The sequence below is a fragment of the Polypterus senegalus genome, chromosome 2, assembly GCF_016835505.1.
Source record: "Polypterus senegalus isolate Bchr_013 chromosome 2, ASM1683550v1, whole genome shotgun sequence".
NCBI lineage: Eukaryota > Metazoa > Chordata > Cladistia > Polypteriformes > Polypteridae > Polypterus > Polypterus senegalus.
Genome location: NC_053155.1, coordinates 20,930,556 through 20,956,590, shown reverse-complemented (window position 1 = coordinate 20,956,590; position 26,035 = coordinate 20,930,556). Strand labels below are relative to the sequence as shown.

General features: G+C 38.6%; 1 protein-coding gene across 5 annotated transcripts in view; it reads right to left on the bottom strand.

The window, feature by feature from the left end:
* The window catches only part of LOC120522758 (small integral membrane protein 11A-like), a 37,483-nt gene extending 14,896 nt beyond the window's left edge, over positions 1-22,587 (bottom strand). The window contains exons 1-3 of one of the 5 annotated variants that reach the window (XR_005632518.1): positions 22,447-22,564; positions 14,236-14,425; positions 5,029-5,117 (exon numbers count right to left, since the gene is read on the bottom strand). Coding sequence is in view for 4 of the 5 variants with exons in the window: in XM_039743496.1 (XP_039599430.1) it covers positions 14,243-14,425; positions 22,447-22,479 (216 nt within the window). In the remaining variant the exon portion in view is untranslated. Of the gene's footprint in view, positions 1-4,930; positions 5,118-14,235; positions 14,426-22,446 lie in introns of those variants that run through there. The other 4 variants (XM_039743497.1, XM_039743492.1, XM_039743496.1 and 1 more) reach the window with 4 other exon arrangements.
* Positions 22,588-26,035: the final 3,448 nt, after the last annotated feature.

The window sequence follows — 26,035 nt, the reverse complement described above, 5'->3', positions numbered from 1 at the left end:
CAGGTACCAAGCACCCGCCTCCCGGTGTTGGCAAACTTAGAAATCAGCACACAAAGAATCAATCTTCCAAATGATTGCTGCTTTCAATACAATCCACCCGCCCTGCCATTCATTTCAATTTATTCTTATTGCTATTTTCCAGCTCCCAAGTTGGCATCTGGAAGATGATGGTAACATCACTAGACAACAGAACTACAAAATACGAGATTTCCTTCTTCCCACCTTCTGTGGTAGGAACTCTCGCCCAACAAGTGAAAAAAACAAAAGAGCTGGCGGAAATCACCTTCTACATAGTGGCATTTATCTGTCTTTTTGGCCTCGTCAAAGGATATCTAATTTTCCAAAGCATCATGAAGGGAAAGGGACAACTAATGTGGCTGAAGAAACTCAAAGAAATTCTAGATCTGCCAGAAAAAGCTTCCAGTAAGTCAGCTTCACCTAAAGAGTTGGGTTTGAAAGTTGTCGTTAGCTCTACGGTGAAAAGCTGTGCTCTCAGGGACGCCTGCTTAGTGATCCACAATGAAGCTGCTGCCATAACTGATGAGTTTCACAAAACCGAAGGGCTTTATCTCCATCTTTCTGGACCTGAGCACAGAGGTATCAATGGTGTTCAGCCTGCTGCAGTCAATCACACAGCTTCTGAGAGTAATGTGCCACGACAAGCCACTCAAACCTAGATGTTCAATCAAGAAGTCAAATATTAATTGAAGTCTTGACAACAGTGAGACCTACTGGCTCGGCTCTGGACTTCTTACTCTCAGCTTGGTCCCAACTAAATCACTCAAACTGACAAAGCTCCTTCAGTTAAAAAAACAGACATAAATAAATGTGTAGCAATGCCACAAAGTAGATCTGTCTGGTTTTCTTTTCTCCTGCCATTGGGCATCTCTGCATTATTACATTTTACAGGTATAAAGTGGTTCCAGAAAGTGCTCGGACCACTTCATTTTCTGTACACTTCATTGTGTTGTAGATTCAATTCCAAATGGATCATTTTGCCATTTTTGCCCATCAGTCTACACTCACTAACCCATAATGACAAAGTGAAAACATGTTAACAGAAAGGTTTACAAATGTATTAAAATGAAAAACTCACATCTCACATTCATTTAAAGTTTTGCTGTGGAACTCCAATTTGTAGTCAGGGGCATCCTGTTTGCCTTGATTCTGCTTGAGATGTGTCTAGAGCCTTGACTGGAGCCCACCCTAAACCTAATTTCATTTATAAACATGAGTAGCTGTGTATAGAAGGTCTCAAAATTAACACTGTGGGTCAGGACAAAAAAAGCTATGAAATTCTGCAGGTCAGGATAAAAAACAAGCTATGAAGTCCAAGGGACTCTCTAGAGCCCCACGATCAAATAGTAGCGAACCATAGATCGGCGAAAAGTGTACAAAACCATTTCTAAAGCTTTGAGTGCTCCCAGGACCACAATTGCCACAACAATTGTGAAATGGAAGAAGACTGAAACCACCAGGGCTCTTTCTAGAGTTGGGCATCTGACCTAACTGAGTCACAGAGCAAGAAGGGCCTTGGGTGAGGGGATGTTATTAAAAACTCAATGGTCACTCTAAGAGAGCTTCAGAAGTTCTCTGCTGTGATGGGAAATCCTGTCAGGTCAACCATCTCAGCAGTACTCCATCATCGAGAAGTTTATGATAAGAGCGGCTAGACGGATGTCTATCTTCAGTTACAGAAATAGGACAGTTTAAAGGCCTCTGAGAGCAGAAGAAAAAGATTTTATGGTCTGATGACACAAAAAACAAACTCTTTGGACAGAACTTCAAGCACTATGTTTAGTGAAGACCAGGCACTGCTCATCAACTGCCTAATCTTTATTTTACTTTAAGACATGGCAGTTATGAAGAGGGCCAATGTCAATTCAAAACATCAGGAGTGGTCTTCTCTAGACTCTCTCGTATATTTAGATATGGGGATGAATATTTGAGGAGTAAAATGCAAGAAAATGATTATATTTTTATATTATGCACATTAAAAGAACCATCAACAACAAATCAAATTAATAAAATATTGAACAATTATTATAAAAGTAAAGTTGAATAAATTGGACTCTGCAACTGCATGAATAAAAGGTAAAATACCACTTTTGGTTAACAGAAATAGCCCAAAAGTTGACAGAAATCTACGTTTTGTACTTGTATGCAAAATTTGGTTGACCCGGGTGAAAGTGTATGCACGTTATTGTGTTTACATACACAAAGAGACACAATTTCAAAAAAAGTCAGGGAGGTCTAAAACGTTGAGATTCATCGAAATCTCGACATCGAATATTTGGACGATTATAATACTTTCCCTAAAAGAGAAAGTAAAAGTACAATGGCACATTTCATATAAATATTAGCAAAAAACTTTTTCTCCCCAGAAGAGTGCACACCAAGGAATGAAGTTAAAAGAAGCACCTCTGCGACCTTTAAATCAAAGCTTAACATTTTTAATACATTACATCAGGGATCTGCAATGTCGGTCCTAGAATACCATAGTAACTACAAGTTTTTGTTCCAACCTGGATTAGAAACTAATCCTTGCCAATAACAGATCTTATTGAACTTTATTTGTCAATAGGCTTTTCATTCTGCCATGTCAGGTCATTCTTGTATCAGATGTTTTCCCCTTCTCTAAGGATATTATCCAAAGGATTTGAAGCCTGAAGCAAATGTGTAATTCTCCATCTTTCTCTCCAGTTTCCTTCAACATATTTATTAAATCAGATCACTCACAATGAATACACAGATGTGTTAAAGGAAATTAGATAAATAAGGAACTGCTGGTTTCTTTGCCATTTGAATATTATTGGCAATCAGGCGCAATTAACAGTGAATTTAGCTTCTTAAGCCCAAGATAAGCAAATAAGGGTGGACAATCTTAACAACCAAGACAATAAAAATAAAGCATGTTATGCATCAATAACAATAATTGACTTCTTGTTAAGAAATTTAGTTGAAACAAAAATCTGTAACCACGATGGCCCTCCAGGACCAAATCTGCCTACCTCTGAATTACATGGATAGGGAGTAGCATGGTGATGATGCAGGGTCTAGCGTCCTGCAGCTGCTTGTCGTCTGTGTGGAGCCTGCATGTTATTTTTCTCTTCATGTAGACCAGTGATGATCTCACATGCCAGGGGTGTGTGCCTGTGTGTTAGCTTGACTGGTAATTTCCAACTTGCCCAGTGCAAGCATGCATGCCCTGCAACAAATTTGCACCTGATCAAAAGTTAATGCATGCCTTACAACCTATTATTTTTATATGGGCTCCAGCACCCATGATTCTCAGTTGCATAAAGCTAAATGAAGCATTTGTATTGTATTAATGATTTAAAAAGAACAGATAGTTTCAAACTTGTACATATGGAAAGTAACACATCACCTTCAATTCCAAATAAAATATTTATTCGTATATGTATGCATGCATACAAAAATAAATATATGGGTAGTAAAAACATGGTTCTTCAAAGTAAACTGCTCAAAAAAAAATTAAAGGAACACTTTGAAAACACATCAGATCTCAATGGAAAAAAATCCTCCTGGATATCTCTACTGATATGGTAATGTGTTAGGAACGAAAGGAAGCCACATCGTTTGATGGAAATGAAAATGATCAACCTACTGAGGGCTGAATTCAAAGACACCCCAAAAATCAAAGGGAAAAAATGATGTGGCAGGCAGGAGAGTTCATTTTGCCAAAATTTTAATGCAGCAACTCCAAATCGTACTCAATAGTTTGTATGGCCTCCACATGATTGGATGCATGCCTGACAACGTCGGGGCATGCTCCTAATGAGACGACGGATGGTGTCCTGGGGGATGTCCTCCCAGATCTGGACCAGGGCATCACTGAGCTCCTGGACAGTCTGAGGTGCAACCTGGCGGCGTCGGATGGACCGAAACATAATGTCCCAGAGGTGTTCTATTGGATTTAGGTCAGAAGAGCGTGGGGGCCAGTCAATGGTATCAATTCCTTCATCTTCCAGGAACTGCCTGCATACTCTCGCCACATGAGGCCGGGCATTGTTGTGCACCAGGAGGAACCCAGGACCCACTGCACCAGCATAGGGTCTGACAATGGGTCCAAGGATTTCATCCCGATACCTAATGGCAGTCATGGTGCCATTGTCTAACCTGTAGAGGTCTGTGCGTCCCTCCATGGATATGCCTCCCCAGACCATCACTGACCCACCACCAAACCAGTCATGCTGAACAATGTTACAGGCAGCATAACTTTCTCCACGGCTTCTCCAGACCCTTTCCCGTCTGTCACATGTGCTCAGGGTGAACCTGCTCTCATCTGTGAAAAGCACGGTGCGCCAGTGGCGGACCTGCCAATTCTGGTATTCTATAGCAAATGCCAATCGAGCTCCACGGTGCTCCGCTGTGAGCACAGGACCAACTAGAGGACGTTGGGCCCTCAGGCCACCCTCATGAAGTCTGTTTCTGATTGTTTGGTCAGAGACATTCACACCAGTGACCTGTTGGAGGTAATTTTGTAGGGCTCTGGCAGTGCTCATCCTGTTCCTCCTTGCCCAAAGGAGCAGATGCCGGTCCTGCTGATGGGTTAAGGACCGTCTACGGCCCTGTCCAGCTCTCCTAGAGTAACTGCCTGTCTCCTGGAATCTCCTCCATGCCCTTGATACTGTGCTGGGAGACACAGCAAACCTCCTGGCAATGGTACGTATTGATGTGCCATCCTGCAGAAGTTGGACTACCTGTGCAACCTCTGTAGTGTCAAGGTATCGTCTCATGCTAACAGTCGTGACACTGTCCATAGTCAAATGCAAAACGAGTGGGGGAAAAAAAGTCAGAAAAGATGAGGATGGAAAAATGTCAGTGGCCTTTCATTAACACCAAAGCAGCTGAAACTGATGAACAACCCCCTCTACTACTTAACTGACCAGACCAATAGCCCAGAAGTTTCATTGACTTGATGTTATACTCGAATTAAAAAAGTGTTCCTTTACATTTTTTTGAGCAGTATAAATAAAAAGTTCACAGGCTCCTTTCAGCACCAACCATCTTTCAGCTTTCAATCTTGTCGATCCAAGGAACAGCAGGTACAACAGAAAACGTCTAGCGAGTTAGCCAGGGGAATGTTTTCACACCTGTCAAATAAAAGACGATTAAGTGATTTATTTGGTTTCCCTTTATAAAACCTTTCTCCCTTCTTTGTTTAAGCACATACACAAAAGGATAATTCTCACCTACCTAGTGACAAGTAGAAGATATTAAGGAAAAAAAGAAGAAAGAACAAAAGCACGCAAAAGGATGGTAGAACACTGATACAGTCTCTTAAATGTAGTTCTTACCCTGGCCTAATGGACTCCTGTTGTCCTTTTCTCTCTTGATGTTCTTTATTTTAAGGTTTTTATAATGTGTCTACAGAACAATGTGATTCTTGCAATCAGACAATCAACACAACATTAAACTAGCATAACTAGCAAAAGATAAGGTCACTGATAACACTAAGTAGGTCCACTCAGGGAATGGTCAGCATAAGGATGCAGAGGCCACTCATGACCAGTGGGAAAATGCTTTCCCAGAATCTAGTGGTGTGAGTGAGGATAGTCCTAAACAGTACTGACTGGTGACATTCATCAAAGTGTTAATCCCAGCAAATAGGCCGTGTTGGCCTACAACATTGTTCAATGAATATTTTTCTTCAAAGTTGCTGTGAAGCCAGTTTAGGTAAACATGTTTTTCCCCAACACACTAGGATGCTTTATGAAGCCAGCATGACATCACAGTGCTGCAGCAAGCATATCACTGCCAACATGGCAATCACTGGACTGGAGGGGTGGGGAATAAAAATGCTGTTACAGCTACAAACAAGCGCTAAAACCATCCCTGCCTCCCATCCAGCAAAGCGCTTCCCAGGGCTGCGCAATAACCACACTCATTTCTCCAAGCGGAAAAACCTTCTCTTCCACTCACAGTTGTTTCAACTCAGCCACCAGCCCCCAGCTCTTTGATTGTAGTATGAGGGTCATCACTAAACTTAAAAAGGCAAAAACAAACAAACAAAAAAAAAAAAGTAGTATTTGAGGGGTACATTAGCTGACCATAATGAGAATATTTCAAGTACTGCCACTGGGTACATAATAAGGAAAACTGTGTGCTGACAGCACAGCACCACATGCCCAGCTACTGTACATCCTCAAACAATCCTTAAAGAAGTCCATCCTCTAAATTGATCTGAAAACACAGGTCATGCTGTGAAATATTAAAAGCAAAAGATGTATTATTTTCAAGGTGTATTCTTTATGTAGAATGTGCACAAATACGTGAGAAACAAAAAAAAAAGCACATTCCTGCTGTGCCCAGAACTGTGACTTCGAACAATGGAATGAGCCAATCTCATGCTGCTGCTTCGTGACACTGCCAATTTGTGCCCAGATTTTCACCTGGACAAAACAGACAGCACTGTGAGGATTCTGTTTTTTTTTTTTTAATTTATCCAGTCATCCATGTTAAGGGGTAAACTCAGAGATTTGCAAATGGATGAGCCTATGGTGTCCTGGATAATGGATCATCTCTCAAGTAGACTGTCGTTTGAGAGACTCAAGGACTATGTTGCTGATATGGATTTGAGCAACACAAGTAATAGTCCTGTCTTTTTTTCTCTTCACTTTGCACAGCTAAGACTATAAATAAAACACCAAGGGGCCTCATGTATAAACAGTGCGTACACACAAAAATATTGCGTATGCTCGTTTCCACGCTCACATTGCTATGTATAAAAACTAAACTTGGCATAAAGCTATGCACATTTTCACGCCAGGTCATGCGTACGCAAGTTCTCCACTCAGTTTTGTAAACTGGTGGCACCCAGCGTTAAAGCAGTGCTACATTTCTCGTGTGGTTTCCCTTTATTTTTTTTAGATTCACATCCCTGGCGCGACTTTATCAAATGCAGTGAAATTAACCATATATTGTTTATTAGTTTAAGGCATTGGAATGCAATCAACCCATAACCAAATAAAGGTTCACAGAATGGCCAAACTATTTCAAATACTACTGTCACTGTCAGTGCACCACTCAAGAGTATTTAACCCACTGTATCTGAGTGTAGAATCACAGCTGTACAGCAACTGATCGGATTATCGGGATACAGCATCAAGCACATGCTGGCTCAGCCATGCGTGCAGTCTATTTAAACTACTCCTATACAATACGGCAAACGCTTCAGAGTCTTTCCTGTAGGGACCTCGCGGTTCAGAAACAGTTTCATCCCAAGTGCTCTAAATGCACTCAATCAGTCCATCAAGTGTTCCTGGTAGAACTGTTTGTACTTATAAGTACAATCACCTCACTGTAAACTTTTACTACAGTTATAACACTGCACAACCTGAGCCACTTTATAAAGTGCGCATTTAAATATGATGATGACTGGCTTCTAAGTTGATTTAGATTTCCAAGGGCTATCTCCTTGGAGCTTTTGATATAATTTTTTAAGATGAAATGCAGTAAAGCATGTTTATTACATTATACAGATAAGTTTTAAACTTCATTAAAATAATGTATCCTCTTCTTCTTTCAGCTGCTCCCATTAGGGGTTGCTACAGCGGATTCTTTTTTTCCCATATCTTTCTGTCCTCTGCATCTTGCACTGTCTCACCCACCACCTGTATGTCCTCTCTCACCACATCTATAAACCTCCTCTTAATTAAACATGTGAGGACAAGGACAGCAGTAGCAACAAGCTGGTTCCCCATTCAGGAATTGTTCCTGCCTTGTGCTGTATGCTTGGTGGGATTGGCGTGACCCTGGATGGATAGATGGATGGAATAATTAAACATGTACTACAAAGATATTTCAATGTTCCATAAAAGTTTTGAAGAATCGGCATTATAAGCTTACAGATGGCTTGGCATCTATTATAGAGCTGATTGTGTGGCAATTGGTTACTTGGAGAAAAAGGAAGGACAGGAATTAGGGGATAGTATGTTTGAGAGAGACAGTACTGCTGCAATAAATTATTTCATCGAGGATCGTGTGCAGCGCAGCAAGCATCTTGTGGGAGACAGGAACAATCTATGGATGGGACGTCAGCTAATCACTATTACTGCACCACTGTGGCCCCATGTTTAATACATGGTATCATTTTCATAATGATAGGAATTAAAGCAAGTATACATCTTAATATTTAAATTGTTCAGAGAGCTGTAATATCATGAACGTAATGTATTCTGTATCCCTTCAGTAGAAGAGAAAGCCTGTTTAAGAAGCACGTAGTGATTTACATACATAGAAGAACACACAGAATACAAAGCATTTAACGTGCTACTTTAGTTACTATGGGATTTGAGAAATTAGTAAATAAAATGATTTTAAGATGAAGTTTATGACGTTCTACTTCAATGACAAAATAAACTATGTGATTAAGGTGGAAATTTCGAGATTAAAGTTGACATCAACTATGTGCCTATTTTGTTTTTCTTTTCTTTGTACCCTAATAAGTTTCCATATGACACTCACGATGGTGGGCTACGACTCGCCATTTCATGGTGACTTTGATATCTGACCACTTCTTATTTATTACGGGCACTTTGCGACTTTTTGAACTTGAAGTTTCGAGTTTCTCTGCCACTCTGTTACTCGATCAACTACTTTTTGTTGCTTATAATCACTTCTTAAAACAAAAAAGAGTACATTTTTCCTTGCCTCTACTTGGTATTCGCTGAAATTCTTCTTTCTCCCCTGTGATTTTTCTATTGCCTTTTCACAGAATGCAAAACATAAGGGGCTATTTATATTGATTTGCATATTCAAAGAGGCGTAATTTTGAGACTAGTCTGGGAGGGGTGGCAGGCGTGTGCACGAGCGTTACATTTCACGCAGACTGGGATTTATGGAGTGGAAGAACATGGCAGTTAGCATACGCACAGAGTTATGCATCTGGATTTTTTTGTGCATATGCACATTTTCGCTTTTGTCCGCACACCATGTTTTAGTGTGAATTCTACGCATGGCATTATACATGAGGCCCCAGGTTATGTTACTTGCAGAAATTCTCAGATGACTCTACACTCATGTAGTGGTACTGATAAGACAGAGTATAGGAGTCAGGTGGAAGAGCTTGTTTCATGGGACAAAGGGAATTGTCTGCATTTTAACATCAGCAAAACCAAGGAACTGATTATTGACTTCCACTTCACCAAAGAGCTTTCATGGCCGGTCACTATTTCAGAAATGGATGTAGAGGTGGTCCATTCCTACAAGTACTTGAAGGTCCACATTAATGACAGGTTGGACTGGTCTCAGCACACAGATGAACTCTATAAGAAAGGGCAGAGAATGCTTTTTTTCCCCAGTGGGAAACTTTGTTCCTTTAATGTGGGAAGTGGCATCCTTCATCTCTTCTACAACTGTGTGATGGCCAGTGAGATTTTCTAAGCTATGGTGTGCTGGGCTGGCAACATCATTTCAAGAGAAGCTCTTTTAATGAGTCTGTTGATTCGGTGGGCAAGCTCAGTTATACGACTCTGACCCTCAGGAGGTCATAGCAAAGGAGAGAACAATGCTGTACATTCTCTCTCTGACACACCAACACTGAAGACTTTCAGACAACAAATTATTCAGCAAGTTTGTCAAGAAACATTACTGGGGCTCCTTTATACCAACAGCAATATGACTGCATAATGTCTCTCTGTGAGGGGGCCTGCCAAGTCTGAATTTAGTTTTTCTTTGGAATTTTTTACTTTATGGTCATTTCAGCGTGTGTTCAGACCAAAATGCGTGTATATTTAATTTATTTAAAGAGCTTCTGTAAAAAGACAAATTCCCCCCCTGGGGACAAAGGTTCCGTCTCTCTATCCATCCAAGATTGAAACACTACGAGCATAATGATCAATATTTTCTTATTGCTAGTTTGTGGCCATTTGTTGCATTTTGATTGTGATACTCGGCCCGTCTGTATGTTTTGTTGTTTGAGGGACGGAGGATCAATGGTTAGTATTGCTGTCTCACAGCTCTGATTAGATATTTGGCTACAATAACTGGTCCAGCAGAGTTGACAGATGCTACCCTAGCCCTCAAGGACACTTGTAAAGACCACTGCACCATTATAACCCACTCAAAACTAGTTCAGTTCATCCTTCCCGATGAATTTCAAATGCACTTTGCAGAGTTCAAACATTTTAATGCCAGCAGAGCCTGACATGTATTACAGAATTTGACAGCATACAATCCAAGTACAGTGGAACCTCGGGTCACGAACGTCTCAGAACATGTCCAAATTGGGTTACGACCAAACAGTTCACAAAACTTTTGCATCTGTTCACGACCACACACTCAGGTTCCCTTCCGGTTCAAACATGACGATGATTTCCGCACGTGTTCAGTCTCTCCCTGTGCATTCGCCGTGAAGTCTTTGTGCCCTTTCTTTTCCCTTCGGGTTCGTACGTGCCAGAGATTTATGCACGTGTTCAGTCTCTCCCTGTACAGTACATTGTTCTCGGTCAGACGTGCATCGCGCAGATGGACTTTACATCAAAACTGTAATCTCCTCTCCACCCAGTTCCTCCTCACTTCCTTCATACCAGAACTCGACTCATGCAAGGATAGTTTTCTTGGTTGTTTATGGTTAGTTTTTGTATAAATTATGGATTTTTGAAATGTTCATTTTTTTCCCCTTGCTTAAAACTCATTTACAGCGATCGGTTCATAAGGCTATAGCGTGAACTCTTGCAATGTTACTTTTCTTGGTTGTTTATGGTTAGTTTTACTGATTTTTCAAATGTTCATTTTTTTCACTGTGCTTAAAACTCACTAAAAAAAAAAAAAAAGTGTTTACAGCGATTGGATCGTAAGGCTATAGTGTGAATTCCTGCAATGTTAGTTTTCTCTGTTCAAGGTTTTCTCAGTGTAATTCAATGTTTTTACATTTAGTTTATTATTATGCTGTACATTCTATGGTATAATTAACTATTTTTGTGCTTAAAAATCTTTAAAAAAAAATATATATATTTACATACAGCTCGTATGGTCCGGAACAGATTCATTGTATTTACATACAATCCTATGGGGGAAATTACCTCGGGTCATGACCAAATCGGGTTGCGACCAGAGTTTTGGAACGAATTATGGTTGTGACCCGAGGTTCCACTGTATAAAACTTATTACTTGTATCAAGATTATTTTTGTTACTGTTCTTATTTTGCCACTGTTGTGACTTTGAGGCCATAATAAGTGGATCTACCTACAGTGAATCTGATCCACTCATACAACTAATGCTTTCTGGTAGACATAACGTTACAGAACTAGCTGGAACAAAGTAAGCTTCACCGATAATGTGCTTAGAAATATGTTTAAATCATATTTGCATAAAATTACTGCATTGTTCTTTGCAGTGTCCATGCGTACACCAGGAGGCTCGATAAAGCAACTAGCGAAAAACGCTTCTTCACAGAAGCATGGGTGATGATGAATTTGGGCTACAAGCAAATCTCTGTGCTTCCCAATGTGAAATGATATATGTGCTCCTTTTTGGCTCCAGAACAGCTGCTAGCATTCCTTCGCCAATTTTGAACATTAAAAGAAAGTAAGCTTTTAATGTTTATGTTTCCAAATGTAAAAATGTGGGTAACATTCAAGTTTCTCACATGGAAATCTGAATACAAAATTAGTAAAAATTACCAAATCCTGCTCAATGAAGTGCTTAAATGCAGCTTGAATGTATGCTGCAATAGCACTAGTTCTAAATATAGTACGTACTTCAAGTAAAAAGGCTAACATGCGGTCAGCTCAGAATAATCCTGTGTTAAATGCAAACTGCTGTTAGCCTACTGTGCTTTTTCAAAAAGTGCGTGACAGTTGGAAATAAATGGTAGTTTCATACACTTTGGTGATTCAATTGTGCATGCCACTTAAACCAAGTGCTTTTAATATATTACTTCTTTACATTATTTCCTTCAACATGGTACATTACAATACTATTTATTTTTGTAGGGCCCAAAATTATACAAGAAGTGCCGCAATGGGCTTTAACAGGCCCTGCCTCTTGACAGCCCCCCAGCCTTGACTTTCCAAGAAGACAACGGAAAAACTCCCAAAAAAAACCCTGTAGGGAAAAAAAATGGAAGAAACCTTGGGAAAGGCCGTTCAAAGAGAGACCCCTTTCCAGGTAGATCGGGCGTGAAGTGGGTGTCAAAAAGAAAGGGGTCAATACAATACAATACACAGAACAGAACAAATCCTCAATACAGTAAAAAAATAAAAATTTTAGAAGTACGGAGTAGAATTTCACAGTAGATAATATCACATAATATGATCTGGATTTGTTTAGAGTCCTGGAGACCTCATCCATCAAGCTGCCTCACCCATTTGGCCATTTCAATTTATTGTGTAATAAAAAATGAAACCAACATAAATCCTGTAAGAACGCATACCACCTTTATTGCAAAAATGCAATCTATATAAGGAAGGAGAAAAACAAACCAGAAACTGTTTAGTAAAAAAAGGAACAAAACAAAAAAATCATACATGTAAACTTTTTATACCTCTCTTTTTGTATCTCTACTGTTACTTCTTTTTGTTAGGAGTGGTATTACGTTTTTTTTTAAAAAAAAAAAAAAAGGGACTCCAAACTGCCAGCTCGGTCCCTGCCTCTAATTTACTATCCAACCCTGAGTGTAGGGCCACGGAAAAAATGGACAGAATCACAGAATTAATGTGTAAAAGGATTTTAGATTTAAAAACGTAAAAGTTCAGAATTTAGAGATGGAAGGGGTGGCTGTTACGAAACTTCCAATTAAACGTAAACGATTGAATAATCTGTACTTCTATCATTCAGATACTATTTTCTAGTTTGTTGTTTTTGAAGCGAACACAATTTTTCATAGAAATTCATTCGTGCCTCTATCTGTTTGTGAGTGCGTTTCCTGTATGTTTTCTCGATAAAGGCGTGCGATATAGCTAGCTGCAAGAGACAAGAAATATTGATCAGATAACCTATGTCGAAAAAACTAAGAAAAACAAGCTTAACTGCAAAATTGAGGACACAAATATACCCCGGCGACTTTTACGAATCTAGACAATTTTTCTGCAAGTTTTGCCAGCATACCATAGACTGGACACGAAAAGATACTTGCAATGACCACGTCAAATCTAAAACCCATCTCAAGAACAAGGAGAAATTAAGATCAAAAAGTGTTCCCCTTCAGGTAACAACAGAGGAAAAAACAAAATAGTCAGGCACCAAGACGCCAGTTTGAGTCCATGTAAGTCAGACATATCGCTCGAAAAAAATTATGAAGATGCATCCTTTCTTTATTCTTCTTTTTTTGGCTGCTCCCGTTAGGGGTTGCCACAGCGGATCATCTTCTTCCATATCTTTCTGTCGTGATGACGAAGCACGCAAGTTCTATATTTGACTCTTCCGTTATAAACTCGGCACCTACAAACCTGGGCAGAAGAGCAGGCTTCTCCTCAGATGCAACAAACCCTTAACAGCTGGTCACTCTTTTTTCTAAAAGTGAAGTTAACCTTCATCTCAGAAGAATGCATCAAACTAGTAACAGCTCTGACAATTCTGTAGGGCACTCACTGTCCTGCTGCCGTCTCAGCATGCAACATCATGGAAGTTCTGGACTCCTACCTGATGAATGGAACTGCAAAATAAGGTTACGTTGTGCTACTGTGTTGTTTCATTGAAAATAATGTAAAGTGCCATTTCATTATTGTTGGTTTTTTTGGGGAAAAAAAAGAAGGAAATAAAACGATGTAAACCGAATATCAAAAAAAAAAATTTGAAAAAAAAAAATTTCCATATAGATTGCATAGGGCGCTATGAGTGTATCATTTAACCTGTTTGGTATGGGAAAAAAAAAAAACAAAAAACATTGGACTCCAACTGCAGAAAAATACAGAAGCAGATGTACAATAGTAAACTAACTGTAAAGCGCCTTTGGATGTGTTCTGTTTGATATAGTGACTTTCCAATCCAAAGGATGTTTATTTAGTTAAGCAATATTTATAAAACTAGGACACTCCTCTAAATAGATGAGGTTTGAAGTTTAAGAAGAGTATTCTAGTGTCTCTTAGACTTATAAGTATTGGTTTGAACAATGTTATAGATCAATACATTTACAAACACTGCTCATCTGTTGTTCCTCCACAAAATCTTCCTTCCCTGATGGAGCCAATTTTACTTATTGAATCTATCACAGATATACCAGTTATTTAACTTCTTTCTCTTGTATTAAAACAAAGAGGCTTAAGTACCCTGTTTTTAGTCGTCTTTCTTGCACTCCTCGGTTTGGTTGGATTCTGCTTTCCTCTTCAGTTCCTGCTGCCGCTTCAGTGCTGCCTCTGCCTTTTTGCTTTGATAAATCTTTGTACCAGCAAATGCCAAGCAAAGGATAAGAGTTTTTGCTGCTAGAATATAAAGCAGCACAGGGAAATTATCCAGGACCTGCAGAAACAAAAAAAAAAAAAAATCCATCTGCTTCATGACAGGCCTTACATTTAAAATTTCTAAACCATCTCATTAACTGTTGCTGATATTTCATTAATAGAATAAGCTGACCAAGTACATTAAAGCCAATGTTGTGGTGTGCAAAATCCGGTCTATATATTTTCATTATATTTTCCTCAAAACAAAACAGACGAACTTAAATACATGTCACTTGCATGGACAGTTAACATCAAAAGCAATTGTTTTTCCTGGATCACAGTACCATTTGATTGACCTAAGCAGGAATTTCAGAGATGCCTAAAGCTGTATTGATGATTTTATCACGTGTGAAGGGAAGGGCACCGGGACTAAACTGGTTTACACCTTGAGACAGGAGATTGTTAAAACTTAAAAAACTGTACTGCTTGGGAAAATGGACGTCCTCAAACTGATGAAAGAGTTTGAGTAAATTCACTCATCAAATCAGGTGAATGTAGCAATCATAATATCTTGCAAAACTGCCGTAGTATTTCAAAATAAATAGGATACACTAAGCAAAGAGAACAGGGAGACGTCAGAAGAGAGGAAAGAGCGACGTGCAGCAGAACGTCAGCAAAGCATCTCATGAACAGCTTCAAGTCCTAGATCAATGCCGCCCTGGAACATTTTATCCATGACATCTTTTAACTTTTTGTAAGCTTTTTCTAAAGACTATACTATATATATATATATTCAGACTTTGCTATCCACATTTTCTTTTACGCTTTTCTCTACTGGTATTATTATTCACGTAATAAATACCATGCTGCTTTCAACTTTCTATACTATGATTGAAGTAATAAGGTAAATTTCTTTGAGCACCTGGAGCAGTGAGGAAGTGCCATATGATCAAAGGTTTATTGAGCTGCGGACAAAGAACTCTGTCCAGTAAAGAACAGTGCGTTAAAGTAAAACATTCACTGGTTGATAAATAGCCTATAACCAGGGATGTTGAGCCTTTGCATGTCTGAATATATTCTTGGAGATCAAAATGTAAATATTTAGGTCTGAGATATATCTAAGATCTCGCACGTTGTAAACTTGTTAAACATATTAGCCATATATATCTTCTTGATAAACAGCTTATGAATATTTGATAGATTTGTAGATCAGGGTTTGTACAGTGTGTGTTTGTGTGCTTCATACAGTACAAGTTTAGGTAATAAATAAGCACTGCATAATTAAGATGGTAAAACATATTTACAATTACACCTCAAGAATTAGGAAGATCTTCCTTCTGCAGTAAAAAAAAAAAAAGTGTAAATAGAGCAAATGTATAAGTTAACTGCAAAAAAACTATATTAAAACTGATTCAAAACTATAAGTTCATGTTTATTTACAATGTATTTGGATTCAGCGAGTTAGAAAATGGATGGATGGATGGATGTATTTAACTACCAATATCACTTATGTATATTCTCACACAATGATTTAATATTTTTTGTTAGACAAATGATGAAAACTACATTTTTTTAAATTACGTTTTGCTTCAGCAAAGTATATTACAGAATATTTTAAACAACTTGACAATATGTAAACTTTATTTTATGCCATATTTACTATGGATGAATATTTTCTGTACATATTTTATTAAACTAAAATAAAATACATAATTTTATTGTCAGTGAACAATAATCCTACACAATTTAATTTTGCCTATAAAGATGTACAGGTAACATCTCAGGTGTGTAGTTTTATTTTTAAAATAAAAAGTTAACATAACATAAGGCTTCTATACATCTGGTTATGCAGGAGCTTAGTGTAAAATGTTTTTTAAAGGGCTAAAAAAATATATATATTTTTATTTATATATATATATATAATCAGTATTATCAGAATATCCATTATCCAGTATTTTGCTGCATTCATTTCACAAGTCTTCCTGGGCCTGCTGCAGAGAAGCATCCCCATGGCATGATGCTGCACCATCGTATTTCACATTGTGGTAGTGTGTGTTTCATCATGATCAAACATGGCATTTAGCCTGATGGCCAAAAAGCTCAAGTTAGGGCTCATCAGACCAGAGAACCTTTTCCCAACTGACGTCAGACTCTCTCGTGTGCCTTCTGACAAACTCTACATGAGATGTCAAGTTTCAATTTTCCTCTGTGCCATCAAACATATATAAACAAAAGATCTGTGTGTGTGTGTGTGTGTGTGTACGGAGCGGGGTATTGATTGATGTGGTAAGGGGGCGAGACGCGGGGGATGAGGGATTGGAGAGGGTGCTAGAAAGTTGTGTTTGGGATTACAAAGTCAGCGATTGTTCAAGTAAAACTTTTGTGACACTTTATCATATCAGTTGCTACAGTACCAAAGAAAAGATAGAAAAGATTGTATTACCGCTAAACAAAATGTGATTAACCATCAGAACCAGGTGTAATTGAAAAAAGAGCAGGACAAATCAAAGGTCAGAAATAAAAGGCAAAGAGTAGACAACAAAGTCTTTTTACCTTCACATCATTCAATGCACAAAACGAGGATTTACACAATAATAGACCATTCGCTATGAGAATCTCCCGGTCCCGGAACAGTTAAAGCAACGACAAGTTGAATTTTAAAGAATATTCAGTCAGGTGTATATTTATGATCACGGAGAAGGGATGCAAATTTTAACAGGCAAAAAGAAAGGTAATGTAGTATATATTCCGTGAATAACATTACACACCAAAGGAGATCGTGATATGCCATTCGCATTAAAATGTTTACAGTTTACCATGAGAATAGCTTTTGCTATGACAATAAATCACAGGGACAAACATTAGAAAAAGTTGGATTATTTATTAGAGAAACAGAAACAATATTCACTCACGGGCAGTTATATGTTGCGTTGTCACAATGTGTCTCAAAAAATATTGTTTTTAATGAAACTTTTAAGTACAAGTGCAAATAATGAAATTGAAATAATTCCAAAGAAAAAAAAATTAAAATTGTATATCTGATTAACCAAACACAGGGGTTGGTGAGCGAAGCGAGCAGAGGGTGAAGCCCCCTAGTTTATAATTAATTTAGACCACTTGCCAGAGATCTGTTTTTACTTTCTCTTGACCAGTAACAAAAAAGCTGAATTAATTTCACTGTGACTCAGATAAAATAAAATGTGGAAAACTTCCAAAAGATCAATATTTCTGATAGGCACTGATCATGGAAGTGATGTGTTAAAACAAACATAAAACACTAAAAAATTGTAGAACACCTCTGGAGTTACAGAATATGATATAAACAAACATGTGCGGAAAAGCAAAAGAACCGCTTATTTACATTCAAATAAGATTTATTTGTAACATATATGAAAAGTGAAATCCAATCGGACAGTCTTTGTTTACACAAATAAATTGAAGTCATATTGCAAAAAGGTAAGTTACCCTCGGGGATGAACAAATTATATGAAATAAAAAAAAATAATAAAAAGTATTGTTCCAAAAACAGAATTTGATCAACAAGAAAGAGTTTTTACAGAGAGACCAAGAAATCTATTAAAAAACGCAGCGGAAGAGAACTCAGCAAACATATATAACTTGGTACTAATAAAATACAGTAATGAACTTAACACGTAACCAACATTGAGACTCAGCCTGTGATCAGCAAGAAGGAGACGTGTCCAGTCCTCAGAGTAAGCTGGAGGGTGCTTGTGAAAGCAAAATATCTTTAAGAGGGAATGAGGATTTGACCGAGAGCAACAACTGGAATGTACTGGGTGGATTCTGAATAAACCAATACACGTTATAAACTACCTTATTTTTAAATATACCTGTCATACTTGACTGTGTGGGCTTTTACATTGTGGAATCATCTCACCATTTATCTTATGCTATTTATATTAAGATTAAGATGTTCAAACTGAGCCAGCAGAGTATAAGCAAACACAGGGGGTAAAAAAATAAAATAAAATAAATAAAATCGGGAATGGTCTCGCCTCAACTTTTTTGTATATTCATATATTATATTGAACAATTATAAAAGTAAAGTTGAATAAATCAGACTCTGCGGCTGCATGAATAAAAGGTAAAGTACCACTTTTGGTAAGCAGAAATAGCCCAAAAGTTAATAGAAACCTATGTTTTGTACCTAATACTTGTATGCAAAATTTGGTTGACCTAAGTGAAAGCGTACTCAAGTTATTGTGTTTACATACACACAGACATGATTTCAAAAATGGTATTTTAGGACTCAGGTAGGTCTAACATGTTGACAACCATCAAAATCTCCACATCGATTATAATACTTTCCTTATACAAGAATTTAAAAGTACAAAGGTAAATTTCATACAAATGTTAGCAAAAAACTTTCCCCCCAGTGGAGTGCGCACCAAGGAATGAAGTTAAAAGAAGCACCTCTGCGACCTTTAAATCAAAGCTTAACATTTTTAATACATTACATCAGGGATCTGTAATGTTGGCCCTAGAATGCCATAGTGACTACAAGTTTTTGTTCCAACTGGAATTAAAACTAAACCTTGCCAATAACAGATGTTATTTAACTTTATTTGTCAATAGGCTTTTCATTCTGCCATGTCAGGTCATTCTTGTATCAGTTTTTTTCCTCCCTTTCTCCAAGGATATCATCCAAATGATTTAAAGCCTGAAGAAAATGTGTAATTCTCTATTTTTCTCCCCAATTTCTTTCAACATATTTTATTAAAATCAGATCATTCACAATGAATGCACAGAGATGTTAAAGGAAATTAGTTAAATAAGGCACTGCTGCCTCGCAGTAAGGAGACCTGGGTTCGCTTCCCGGGTCCTCTGTGTGGAGTTTGCATGTTCTCCCCGTGTCTGCGTGGGTTTCCTCCCACAGTCCAAACACATGCAGATAAGGGTCACTGGCGATTCTAAATGGTCCCTGGTGTGTACGCTTGGTGTGTGTGTGCCCTGTGGTGGGCTGGCATCCTGCCCGGGATTTGCTCCTGCCTTGAGCCCTGTGTTGGCTGGGATTGGCTCCAGCAGACCCTATGTTAGGAAATAGCGGGTTGGATAATGGATGGTTGGTTTCTTTGTCATTTGTATATTATTGGTAATCGGGCGCAATTAACAGTGAATTAAGCTTCTTAAGCCTAAAATAAGCAAATAAGGGTGGGCAATCTTAACAATGAAACTAAAGCAGAAAAGATGTTATGCATCAATAACAATAATTGACTTCTTGTTCAGAAATTTATTTGAAACAAAAATCTGCAGCCACTATGATCCTCCAGGAACCAAATCTACCTACCTCTGAATTACATGGATAGGGAGCAGCATGGTGACGATGTAGCGTCTAGCTTCCTGCAGCTGCTTGTCATCTGTGTGGAGGTTGTATGTTTTTTTTTCTCTTCATGTAGACCAGTGATGATCTCACATGTCAGGGTGTGCATCTGTGTGTTAGCTTGACTGGTAATTTCCTACTGGCCCAGTAAAAGCATGCATATGTCTTGGTGTAGGCCCTGTGACAAACCTGCACCTGATCAAAAGTTAATGCGTACCTTACAACCAATTATTTTTGTATGGGCTCCAGCACCCATGATCCTCAGTTGAATAAAGCTGGATGGAACATTTGTATTGGATTAATGATTTAAAAAGAACAGGTTCAAATTTGAATGCAAAATTTGGTTGACCCAAGTGAAAGCGTACTCAAGTTATTGTGTTTTTCACATATACACACACACACACACTTGGACATAATTTCAAAAATGGTACTTTTGGACACAAGGTCTAAAACAGGGGTCCTCAATCACAGTCCTGGAGTGCTGCAGTGGCTGCAGGTTTTTGTTCTAACCCGGTTGCTTAATTAGAAAGCAATTCTTGCCAATAATTTAAATTTCATGGCTTGTTACTGCTTTAACTCTGCCATGTCAAGTCATTCTCATATCCTAGATTTTCTTCCCCTTTCTGAGGATATTAACCAAATGATTTGAAGGCTAAAATGGACGAGCAATTTTCAGTCCTTCACTTTCCTTCCAAGTATTTAATTAAACCCAATAGTGCATGATAAATACACACAGGTGTAAATGGTAACAAGCTAAATGGAGAAATGCTGGTCTCTTGCCATTTGCATGTTATTGCTAATTAGGAGCAATTAAAAACCAAGAATGCAGCTGTTTAAAAATAAAATGCACAATAAGGGTTCAAAATCTTAACGAGCGAGACCACTGAAGTGAAGCAGAAGTGTTACGTGAGCAATAAGTGCTTCTTATTAAGCAACTGGGTTGGAGCAAAAACCTGCAGCCACTGCGGCCCTCCAGGACCGTGATTGAGGACCCCTGGTCTAAAATGTCGAGATACATCAAAATCTCGAAATTAAATCTTTGAACGACCACAATACTTTTCTATACTTTGTATACGAACAAGTAAAAAGAAAAAAAAATTGTGTTAGAAGCTAAAAATACTTCCTTAGAAGATATATGAATTATTTTCCCTTTTGGCAGTGTATTTACTAACCGATTTAAAAGTCTGGTACGAATCTATGATAGTCTGAACACATTTAGAACTTTCCGCATTCTCTCGTAAGTAATCTTTGATGATTATTTCTTGACGGCAAATGGTGCTCCTTGTAAATCAATCAGTCCTTGAGGTTTTTGTAAAATTAAGCTGTGAAAAAGACTCATCGCACCAGTTAACAAAATCACCTACAACTGGGCTTATGCTCCAGTTCCACTTGGTGTATTTTTGTACACTACCATTCACTGAGTGAAGGCCCAAAGCATTGTAAGTTCAAATAAGTTCACATGTAACCTCATTAAATCAATTTCAGCAAATGTTAACATAAACGTTGATTATAAAGAAAGAGTTTCCATTTCATTTGACCCGCATTAAACAATTGTAATTTTGAAAGCTTTTACAGTCAAGTTTTACATTAAAAACACTGCAAAGCTATTGTACCTCCAAACGTATGCATTTCACTTATACGGAGGTCAGAAACTATTTAATGTTTCAATATAACTGGTTTGCTTTAGACCTTATGTTGAGACAGCAATCCTAAATGTCAGACCCTTTTTGACACTTGGCACCACATGGTAGCATCAGGGTTAGGAGGAGTTACAGCAGGCCACTTGTGTTAAAGGACATCATAAAAGACAGCTGGTGAGCCCGCTCCTTTAATAAAACCTCACTGTTTCAAAACATCTAAAAACAGTTGTCTCACAGAAAACAGATGGGACCCACTGGAGAAGTTCTTTTCCATAATCTTTGACACAGCAGTTTACCTACAAAAAGCAATCCTATTACTTTTACCTGCACTGTACCAAAAAGGGTATTTAAAAGGCTGCATACAACTCTCCCTATGTTTGCTGCTATGTGTGTCACTTTAAAATGCTTGTGTCAGAAGAGAGAAAAAAAAACAAAAAACAACACAACGTTCTTGTCACTTGTTGGGGTAGCAGCTAAAAAATCCTTTATACACACACACAATTATATAATATATATTATATAATAATAATTTTTTTTTTCAGTATGGCTGGGATTGGCTCCAGCAGACCCCCGTGACCCTGTATTCGGATTCAGCGGGTTAGAAAATGGATGGATGGATGCAAGATAAGTGATTTAAGTGGGAAAGGCACTATATAAATAAATCTGTATTATTATTGAATGTACTATTAAATAAACATAGTATCAGACTTCCTTAATTTAAACGTTGGGTGAATGGAAAGAGGGTATTTATTTTAATTGCTTGCCTATTACTTTCCTAAAAGATTTTTTTTTAAGCCGTGAAATATAATAACCTTTTCATCTAAACGGACAAATATCCACTAGCTAGATAACTCAAGACTGTTTGTTTGGTTATATATTCTGGCACAAAACGGACGGACAAATCCCATAAACGCATGAGATTCCAATATTCTTGACACAGTAGATAATGCAATGGCTGCAGATGATACAGTATTGGTAGCCAATAAATACGTAATACAAACGCATGCACGCTTGTAAAACAAAATAGTGTAACAATTCCGGGGGATTTGTTATAATATGATTAACTCTCAAAAACCGTGTCCATGCGGAAAAGAAATAGAACAAAAATGCCAGACATACATCCAATTCGCCGCTTACCTTCCAGTTGATCATGTCGCTCTCTTGCTGTGCTATGACGTCACGTAAGAAATCGCCTTGCGTCGTAAGCACCCGTCTACCAAACTGATACTAACAGATCTTTTAGGATAGAGCTTTCTTTTGACTGGGTGTAGGTCAACCAATTAGAAGAAGGACCTGCCCCCCAGTTCATATTAAAAAAATTAACGCCTACTGAACGCCTCTTAATTGAAGCAATGATTGGATATCATAGTACGAATGGCTTGTTTGGTAACCAATCCTTTTCAAGCACACGGAAGAATCGCTCCCACCAAGTGTCTCATCCATCAAGTTCCGTGCTAGAATGTCGTACCGATTGTGGGAAAGTTCCATGTGAAATGGGATATCGCCCTGCGTATGGACAGAAGTTTCCAGAGCAAGTTAAGAAAACCAAGAAAATTCTACGACAGGTGCAAAACTCAAAAATAGATATGGTCGTTTACTATGTGTGTGTATGTTTTTTTTTTTTTTGAGAAACATGGATTAGTAGGGACTACTGCAGTTAATATTGGGAACATGCTTTGCTTTTTAAACTTTATGTGTACATGCAGAATAAAAAGTTGTGCTCTCGTCTTTGTTTGATATCCTGCATTACCTATGTGTAGAGTTAAAAATTAAGTATTTGCTGCTGTTTAGACTAGGGGATGGAAACATAATACAGTACAAAACAAGTTTCACATTTTTATTAGATTAAGAAAAATGATCGCTTTCATGGAGTTGATCGGTACTCTCGTGTCCACTTACGCTGTGCAAAATCTCCCGAAAATAACACCGCTTGACATCAATGTATGTGTTATGTGAGTAAAACGTGTGGTACGATTAATTGTTTTCATTTTTTTCGATGATTCTACTTTTTTAATGTGCCTCTATTTTTTGAATGCTTGTCTTTCATTCTGTACAAATGACACCCACAGTCCGATTTTGGATCTGAGTTTACTGTCGCTTGCAAACATCCGCGACTGCACGGTCTGAGTTCAAGTTTCCGTTTCTATCATGAGTAAAATAAAATTTTTTACTTACTATCTTCTTATATAATACGCTACTGTGGCTGTCCGTTTGTCTGTCCAGGATTTTAATCACCTGTAGCTCGCAAACCATTTGACTTATTGACCTGGAATTTGGTACACATATACTACATGACGTCTACTATCCGATTTCGGGGTGATGATTGGCCTCCAAGGTTATTCCTCTTTTTATTTTATTGTAGATTCAACTTTGGGCAGCAGGGCGGCCACCTTCACCGTCACTTCCCCTTCCTCTTCATATCTTAAATCATTCTTGCGGCAGATTGAAGACTTAAGTGCCAGCTTAAGTGAAAAATTAAGGAAAACGTACTAAGTAATTTCAACAGAAACACTGACTTAATCAGTTCTAACGCCAAAAGATGGTGACGAAAGAAAAGAAGAAGCGGGCCGCTAGGGGGGAGAAAAGAAGAGCTGCTCAGGAAGCAGCAAGCGCTTTAACCTCTGACGAATGCTAAACATACAGAGAAAGAGTATGAAGGCTATGAATGCCCAGTTCAAGAGTATTCACAGCACGTTATCGTGCAGTACGCTGTTACTGGTTATTAATATTTACTGATAGCATTTTTTTCTTGCAGACTAGTGAAAGTTGTAACAACAGACATTATAAACATGTAGAATGAATATAATCTTTTATATTACATGCTGCAAATATTCACTATATAGTGTATATACACAATATCCCAATTTTCTGAGATACTGAGTTTTACGTTTTCATTACCTATAGGCCATAATCAGCACAATGAAAAGAAGTAAATGCTTGAAATATCACTCTGTGTATAATGAATGTATATAATGTACGAGTTTCACTTTTTGAATTGAATTAGATAGGTAGATAGATACTTTAATAATCCCAAGGGGAAATTCACATACTCCAGCAGCAGCATACTGATAAAAAACAAAAGAGTGATAAAAATGCAGGTAAAACAGACAATAACTTTGTGTAATGTTAACGTTTACCCCACCCCCCAGGGTGGAATTGAAGAGTCGCATAGTATGGTGGATGAACGATCTCCTCAGTCTGCCAGTGGAGCAGGACGGTGACAGCAGTCTGTCACTGAAGCTGCTCCTCTGTCTGGAGATGATCTTGTTCAGTGGATGCAGTGGATTCTCCATGATTGCCAGGAGCCTGCTCAGCGCCCATCGCTCTGCCACGGATGTCAAACTGTCCAGCTCCGTGCCTACAATAGAGCCTGTCTTCGTCACCAGTTTGTCCAGGCGTGAGGCGTTCTTTTTCTTTATGCTGCCTCCCCAGCACACCACCGCGTAGAAGAGGGCGCTCACCACAACCATCTGATAGAACATCTGCAGCATCTTATTGCAGATGTTGAAGGACGCCACCCTTCTAAGGAAGTATAGTCGGCTCTGTCCTCTCTTACACAGAGCATCAGTATTGGCAGTCCAGTCCAATTTATCATTCAGCTGCACTCCCAGGTATTTATAGGTCTGCACCTTCTGCACAGTCACCTCTGATAATCACAGGGTCCATGATGGGCCTGGGTCTCCTAAAATCCACCACCAACCCCTTTATTACTGAATTACTGAAATAAATTAACTTTTTGATGATATTCTAATTTATTGAGATGCATCTGTATACACATTGGCTCCAGCAGACCCCAGTGACCCTGTAGTTAGGATATAGCAAGTTGGATAATGGATGGATGGATCTGTATACACCAGTCAGTCACAGCATTCAAATGACTGACAGGTGAAGTGAATAGCATTGATTTTCTCATTCCGATGGCACCCATCAAGGAGTGGGATATATTAGGCAGCAAGGGAAGTTCTTGAAAGTGATGTGTTAGAAGCAAAAAAAAAATCGGCAAGTGTAAGGATTTGAGCGATTTTTGATTTGATGGATAGACAGCTGGGTCAGAGCATCTCCAAAATGTGAGGTCTTACCTGAACAAGAGTGGTCCAAGGAAGGACTACTGGTGAAACAGCAACAGGCTTATGGGCACCCAGTTGTCATTGATGCATGCTGGGAGCGAAGGCCAACCTGTCTGGTCAGATCCCATTACTGTAGCACAAATTGCTGAGAATGACGGAAAGGTGTCAGAGCACCCAGTGCATCACAACTTGCTATGTATGGGGTTGCGTAGCTACAGACCAGTCAGAGTGCCCATGCTGACCCCGTCCACTGCCAAAAGGGTCTACAGTGGGCATGTGTGGATCATAATTAGAAGTGGATCAATGTATGGAGCAATGGAAGGAAGTGGCCTGGTCTGGTGAATCACATTTTCTTTTTTAATCATGTGGATGAGCAGGTGAGTGTGTGCTGTTTACCTGGGGAAGAGATAGCAGCAGAATGAACCATGGGACAAAGACAAGCCAGCTGATACACTGTGATCCTCTGGACAATATTCTAATTGGAAACCTTGGTATTTATGTGGGTGTTTCTTTGACACGTACCATAAAGACCATCTATATACCCTTTGATGGCAGGAATATTCCATGACAGTACTGGCCTCTTTTTGCAGGATAATGTGATCTGGTCAGGAATGGTTTGAGGAACATGACAAAGAATTCAG